This window comes from Natator depressus, chromosome 5, assembly GCF_965152275.1.
Source record: "Natator depressus isolate rNatDep1 chromosome 5, rNatDep2.hap1, whole genome shotgun sequence".
Classification (NCBI taxonomy): domain Eukaryota; kingdom Metazoa; phylum Chordata; order Testudines; family Cheloniidae; genus Natator; species Natator depressus.
In genome coordinates this window covers 7,002,095-7,009,749 of record NC_134238.1, presented here as the reverse complement: position 1 = coordinate 7,009,749, position 7,655 = coordinate 7,002,095, and the positions used below count along the sequence as shown (strand labels likewise).

Here is a 7,655-nt window from a genome sequence, read left to right as displayed (position 1 = left end):
TAGTAATACGCTTATTTTAAAAAACCTTGTGCTCATGGGGGTTTGGTCTGTTTTTTTTTTTTTTTCCCCCTCCGAACGACAGGAAATGAGATCTGATATATTTAATAGAGTACAATTTAATTGTCTATAATGCATTGTTCGGACGAGCATCTCTCAGCCCTGATGAGAACGAAATACGTTTAATGTTTCCATCAGAGAGAGAGAGACAGACTAGTCTGATGGTTTGGGAGTCGAACAAGGAAATCTTATCTAAGCCGTCTCTTCCCCAGCACATATACTCCTTTACAGCCCACTCCCGGCACTGATTGTATGTAAAATACAGGATCATCATCACCATCAACAGTAGTCCTATAGCTTCCCCCTTCCTCTCCAAAGATCTACAGTAATACAGTCCCCCTTTCCTGCCTTGATGGCATAATAACATAACTAAAGAGCAAGCAGGGTAATTTTTTTTTTCAGATGCAACAAGATCAGACAGAGTAAGAGAGAGAGAAATTATACAGCCACACCAGTAAGAGCAGCCCGTGATACTGAGGCTTCCTCCTTCTCTGAACTGCTTTTAAGATCAATTTCATCATCATCATCAGATTTAATAGAATAATAAAGCCAGAACACCTTGGGTTCCCCCCCCCCTCAAATAAAAGGCCGTTTTCCGGGTGATGACTGAAATTAAAACACGCCAGCGATTGATCGTAAGGCTTGCAAAGGAAAAGGGAAAAGGGGGGGGGGGGGGAATCATCATCATTGCTCCTAAAAATGCAATCGCTCCCCTTTGCTCACTTGGCACAATAGAAATTGACTCTCTCTCCAATAGCCATGCGCCTAATGCTATTTATAGCCAGGGGCTGGGTTGGAAGGTACCATTGAGCTTCTCCCAGGCAGGCAGACGGGGGAGGTGTGTGTGTGGGGGGGGGCTGGCTGGGAGGAGGGGGGTTTAGCCAGGGTAGAGGCAAAAGCAGATCCCACCCTCTCCGCCCCCGGTCCCTACCCTGCTCATCCACACGCGCACCACCCCCTCGTCTGGCTGGGAATTTGAACCGCTCCAGCCTGTTTAAACGGAAAGGACACAGATCCTCAATGTAAAAAAAAAAAAAAAAGAAAGAAAAAAAAAAAACCACACACAAGAACAAGAAACCAGCCCAGACCCAGGGAGCGAGGCAGAGAGGGAGGAGTGCGTGTGTGAGTGTGTATGTGTGTGTGTGTGAACGCGGGAGCGAGAGCGAGCGAAGAGGAGCGAGGGTGGGGGGGGAAAGGGAAAGAAGATTTTCTCTATGTATATAAAGATGGCCACGTTAGCAAACGGACAAGCAGACAATACCAGCCTGAGTAGCAATCACACCAACCCCAGCACCAACGGGCACATGAACGGATTAACCCACAGTCCCGGAAACCCCGCCACCATCCCCATGAAGGACCACGATGCCATTAAGCTCTTCATTGGGCAGATCCCCCGCAACTTGGACGAGAAGGACCTCAAGCCGCTCTTCGAGGAGTTCGGGAAGATCTACGAACTGACGGTGCTGAAGGACAGGTTCACTGGCATGCACAAAGGTGAGCTCCCCTCCAACTTTCCCGGGAGAGCCGGGGAGTTTGGGGGGGCGCGGTGGGGCGCAGGGGCTGCCAGACCCTCCTAGAAAGAGAAGCAGAGCGACAGGAGGGAAGGGGGTGGGGGACATCGCACGCGGTTTATTTATTCTTCTTCTTCTTTTTTTTTTTTTAAAAATATATATATTTGCTTTTGCTTTGCGCTGCGATGCAATCACTTGAGGCAGCCGGAGAGCGCCGGGAGGGAGCCGGGGTTGGCCAGAGGCAGCTGTCCACAGATCGGTGGTGCTGAAAAGACGGGGAGGGCTTATTTATTTATCTTTCCTAGCGGCACATTTCCACACCGGGGTGTGTGTGTGTGTGTGTATTTTACAGCTATTCCGTGTGAGAGATCCAGGATCTTAAAATAAAGGGATGGGGGAGGTTGAGTTAATTTTGTTAAGGGTGTGTGTGGGGCGGGGGGGGGCAATAAAAGAAATCCCAGGCAGGGTTCTTTCTATACAATTGCAAAGTAGATAGCAGCGGGGCTCATTGAAAAGGAGGGACTATTAGACCATCCCGAGCAAACCTACCGTGCATACACAGCGACACTTTTCTTTTTTTTTAGCGTGGATGCTCAATTCTCCGGGCATGTTGGAAGAGATCAGTAACTTTTTGGATTTTATTTTAACGGTCTGGAGCAGCGTTCATGAAGCGTTTCCTTCCGCCCTCCTTCCCCCCCCCCCCAGCCCTCCCCCAGGTCTTAGCTGTAGCGGCGGAGTGGGGTCTGCAAATGTTTCATCCTCGGGGCTGTTATGGTCGGATGTGTAGTTGGGATCAGCAGGAGTTTAGTGCTTGCCACCAGGTTGATCGCCAGGCATGAAAGTAGGACTAAACTGAGTAGTTGGAAGGCAATTTACATAGAAGACCCGCTTACAAACAGGATGCGCTGGCAGCCCAAATGAACGCCGTTAACTCCTGAGGTTATTGTTATTATTTATTCATTCTTGTTTCTTAATTTTTATTTTATTTTATTTAGCATTGCTTTAAAAAAAAAAAGGACACCGCCTTGATGAAACAGAGCACAGATATGAATGGGTGGTCACTTTAGATCCAGGGCTGGGGGAAGTCAGATGTATTACATTAGGGTTTAAATCTCAACTTCTGTTAACCCGGCAGACTCCTAGTGGACAGAGTCCCAGAGAACAATTTCGTTGGGTTAATATCTATTCCGCTTGCTTGATGAGCTGTAGATCTTAAAGTTAAAGGCATGTTTAGCAGTCAACTCCCCACCCCCCGCCCGCCCCGGAAAAAGAATGCAAATATAACCCTATATCCAAGAAAACAATATACAGAGAAAAGAGACTGAGGAGGGCATATAAATTACAGGGTATTTTCCCTCCCCCCAGACGATCAGTATAACTTAGGAGCTTTCTCACCTTTCAGTCAAGCTTCCTAGAAACCACATCAAGGTTAGTGTTTGGTGTGTATCGTTTAAACAACTCGTCGGTAAAAATAAGCATCAGGAAGGCGAGGTCCTAGGAGACTGTCTCTGGCAGATGAAGGGTAGTTCCCGTGGGCGGTGTGTGTGAATGGTGCGGGTTTCTTCCTTGAGAAAGAGGAAACAATAATAATGAAGAATACAAACTTTACCACAGAGCTTCGCCTGAATGCAAAATCCAGGGCATTTGGAGGTGGGATCTGGCTAGAGGCTTCTTGGATTTAGTCTGTAATTATTTCTAGCTCTGGGCAAACTTTAACGTCTTCCTATTTTGTACACTACGTATCTCACCCTGTAGACCACACATTGTCCGCAGAGATGTGTGTTTGTGTGCATACACAGAGAGCGAGCGAGCACTTCTCTTGCTGTCTGAATAATGTTGAGCAAATATTCCTGAAATAAGCAAGCCGCTAGGACTTCATTCTCCTCCAACTCTATATTTAAAGCTGCCACCTAGGTTGGGGGACCGGTCAGGGTGGATCAGCCCGGGCTGCTGTAGAAAGCAGACTCCTTTTCAACCTCTTAGTACTTCTGGACTTCGGAGTCTGGGGGCCTGGGGGGGGGGGGGATGCTGATGGTTATTGTCATGGAGCGGGGCTAGGCACCGAGATGCCAGCGTTTGAGAGATCGGTTTTATGTAGTCCGTCCGAGAAGTGTCTGAACTCCGTTCGGGTGATGCTGCTGATTTATTAGATAATCCTGATCAAAATGTGCCTCTGGCTACCTGGGGGAAAAAATGACTTTCTTGCCACTGGTGATTAATTACTATTAAGTCAAAAAGCATGACGGGGCTTTGAAAAATTAGGATTGTATTTTGCTTCTCGTTTTTTTTCTTTCTTTCTTTCTTTCTCACTCGCCCCCTTTTCTTTTGTTCTCATCTAAGTCGGCAACATAAAGCAGAATATTAACTCAGATCCCCCCCCCCCCTTTTTGGCATGGTTGAAGAATGGCATAAAGATCCTCTAACTTAGATCCAAGAGCGGAGGGTGGCGGTATAAAAACCCCAGACGCTTTCCACAACTGCAACATAATGAGTGTCCAAGAATTGATCCCTTTCCCTTAGTCGATTTCACGCGCAGACCTAGCCGTGGGGGTATCCCAGTGAAGGATGTCAAGGGTTAATGGGAGCTGTAGTTTATTTAACTGTGTGGAAAGCGATCCCTTTAATAAGTAAATAAATTGTGTTACTAAAAAAAAAAAAAAAAACAACCCACAAACAACAACCCGTAGAGTAAAAACATGGAGATCAGTCATCTCCGGTGTAAAGCCACTGAAATGAATGGAGTGGAGGTGTGCGTCTCAGCAATAGTAAAGAGATCCCTGTAGGGTTTTTCTCTGTGACATGGGAAATTGAGAAGAATAGATCTAAAGGTAAAGTCAGAGATTGTCGTCCCCCCCCCCCCCACACACACACACACAAATCCATCCCAAAAGCTTATGAGCTCCCAGGCTCTGTTACAGTGATTCAGACTCCGACATCCAGCCCAGATACTTGATAGAAATACATTTGTTTTGCAGGCACGTGTGTGTGTAAGTGTAAGGATCGCCTGATCCCTGCGCAGAAAGGTTTTCATGGCATGATCTTAACCCCTATGTCCCCTCCATCCCCCGCTCCTTCCTCCCGCTCCTCTCCCCAATGGGGCAGGAGCAACACACTCATATCCTCTGCTACTTTATTGTGTTGTTGGGAGAGGTTTGTGCGGATGTTTCACCAGCAGAAATCTAGGCAGCTTTGACCCCCCCCCCACACACACACACACTGATACACACACACACACAAAGAGAGAGAGAGAGAGAGTCAACTAATCACAGTCTAACAATTTAGCAAGCCATCCATTCATAACTTCCCCCCTCTTGTCTGGCAGCAGAGTATGCTTAAAGGCTGAGTTACTGGGAGACATAAAGGTTAGTGCTCTCAGGACAGCCATATTATAATGCATTATTTGAAGTCATTTAAGGCCCATTTTAGTGGTATTTAGTATAATATTTATGAATTAATGTAATCAAAATATAGAACTGTCCCAACAGACTTAAGCAGCCTTTCCTACCGATGCATACTGGTACCCAAAGCCTGGAGTGGGTTTTAATTTGAAGCACACAGGCCTGCATAATATTCTATTTAGGAAGTCCGAATAGATCTGTGTATCCCACTCTCAATTGTGATTCAGTGAAACAGAGGCAGGTTAGTGCACTTAAAGAGAGAGGTTCTGGGGGCTGGTAGGTACAGCATTGTCCTGAAAGCTACAATGTCCTCTCAAATTGCCTCTGAAAAAAAAAAAAAAAAGAACTCAGAGAAAACCACCATGGCAGTCACATTGTTAGGATGATGTACTCAGATGACCCAAATCTCACTCAACAAATCAGGAAAGGCAGTTAGCAAGATGCAGTACCAACATATCAGTTTATTTCCCCTGTTTGCCATACCCTCTTCTCAAAAGCATGACTAATTTTGGAATTCCTGACACCTGGGGTAAAGGTATGCAAGGCTTATTTATATTCTCCCATGAGAGAGAGAGACAGAGAGAAAGAGATTGCTCAGCATGATATCAGTTTTTAGGATACTTCAGAAATTCAGAATAATAACAATGACTATTAAATTAAGAGGCACAGATAGATTATAAAGATTTTTGGAAATGAAAATTTAGTCAAAAAGGAACACAACTAAATACAGGTGCTGAATAAACACTTCCATAATTGAAACATAAGGTTTGCCTGGCTGAACACTATGCATGTAGTGTTTAGTGCGGTAGTAAAGCAGACAAGTTTTAGGGAGGAGAATGCACAAATAAACTGGAACAAAAGAGTGGAGGCTTTACGCCTGCTGTCTGAAGAACAATCCCTGAAAACAGGCGAAAGACAGTTGGATAGCTTGATCTAAGAGGGGAAAACAAAACAAGCAAAAGACAGATGAACAAAAAACCTCAATCAAGCCTCTGTACATTAACAACACCCCATATAGATGTATCTGTATCTATGTACATTTTATGTCAAACAAATAGCCCAGGTTGCTTTGCAAATTAAAATGCTAGATTTTAAGTCTTTTTTTTCCAGTGGCCTGGACATGAATTCTGGTTTTGTATAGCATCTGCGCCCAGTACCGTCATGGTTGTTACCGTTGTGCCAGCATTTCCAATACAAACTCCAATTTTCAGGGGTTTCTCACTTGGCTGTAAAGTTTTGCACTTATCAAATGAAATAATAATAATTACTATAATGTGCTTAGTTTATAGTTATATAACTGGGGGTGGGGTGCGTGAGAAGAAAGGGGGAAAAGTTTGTAGTTCTAGGAGCTTTTTTTTAAAATTTCTACAGCTTAAACCTACATTTCATATGTATTTCTAAACTGAGATTCTTCATGCCAGTCAGTAATAACACGTATTACTGGGACGAAAAAGTTTTTTTAAGGGGCTGACTTATTTTTAATGTGAGGCCAACAGAGTAACATGTATGAGAATCATAGCAGGAAGGCCATAAAGGCTGTAATAGCTTCCAAATACCTGAAGGATTATTGAGCATGGTCATTGGAGGAACTGACCAGAAATGACAGTCCTGACAGTAGAAAACACTAGAAACATTGTCGCAGTGAGGACCAAGCCTGCGATCCGTCTAGTCCACTCTACGGTCTCTGACAGTGGCCAGTGCCAGATGCTTCAGAGGCAGGTGCAGGGCACCCCGTGGGGGATGATTCAAACTGGATATTAGCAGAGTCAGGCGGGCAATGGAACGGTCTTGGGAGGGAAGTTGACAGAGTCATGGGGAATTTTGCCTGAGTGAAGAGGGAGTAAAGCCGCAGGAGCTGTGTCACATTCAACATAAATTTGGATGCAACCCTTCGAGAGGGAGGGCGGATTTAGGAACTTCTCTGTGCATTGCAGGTGGGCTCAGGGCTCAGGGGCTGAAAGATCAAGGAAGGGCCCTTCTGGCCTCGAGAACTGCAAATACGCAGCAACTTCTTCAGCCAGGCATAAGAGGGTTTTTTATCATGCGTACCGTATGCGCCTGCAGGCCAGCCGCATTGACCTGGCAGACCATGACGACTCTGAAGGAGCTGTTACGGTCCCTCACGTCAATCGAGTGTGACTAACGGAGGGTTTATGCGACAGGCAGTAACGGTTTCAAAGGAGAAATGATTGGGGGAGATGATACCTGCATTGAAAAAAAAAAACAACCCCCGCCCCCCTCCCCAGACAATTCCAGCAACTTAAATATGTCTTGGCTGTAAAGTTACAGTAATAGTCCAGAACAGCAGAAGGCCACAAATTTCATAGGTGCTCATCTGCCAACTCCTTTGTATTCGTGCCCTACAATACTTTGTTCCTGTGCTTGTCCAGAGCAGGTGAACGGTTACATGAGCTAAGCTGAGCACTGTCCTCACAGAGAAAGGGACTACGAATCTAAGCATCCTCCTCTCTTTAGCACCAAGGCCGGCCCTCTCCTTCCCCTATGGAAGTCAATAGGTGTTTTACCATCTGCTTCGATGGGAGCAGGATTGGGCCCCAGGTTTGCATGCAGTCAATTACCTCCCCACGCGAGCCCTGTGCTAGTTGTATGGGCCGCATGCTTTTTAAAAGCTGTGGGTGGTGGATTTACATAGTAAACCACAATATCTCCGGTCGATGTTATCAGCTGT

The 7,655-nt window shown here is 45.6% G+C and overlaps 1 protein-coding gene across 11 annotated transcripts in view; it reads left to right on the top strand.

Annotated features, from left to right (window-relative positions):
• The first annotated feature begins 985 nt into the window (after positions 1–985).
• Positions 986–7,655, top strand: part of CELF4 (CUGBP Elav-like family member 4) — an 868,113-nt gene continuing 861,443 nt past the window's right edge. For 4 of the 11 annotated variants that reach the window (XM_074952299.1, XM_074952295.1, XM_074952300.1 and 1 more), the window contains exon 1: positions 988–1,551. In XM_074952299.1, coding sequence (XP_074808400.1) covers positions 1,272–1,551 — 280 coding nt within the window. In that variant the 5' untranslated portion in view covers positions 988–1,271. Of the gene's footprint in view, positions 1,552–7,655 lie in introns of all 11 variants that reach the window. The other 7 variants (XR_012639468.1, XR_012639467.1, XM_074952294.1 and 4 more) reach the window with 3 other exon arrangements.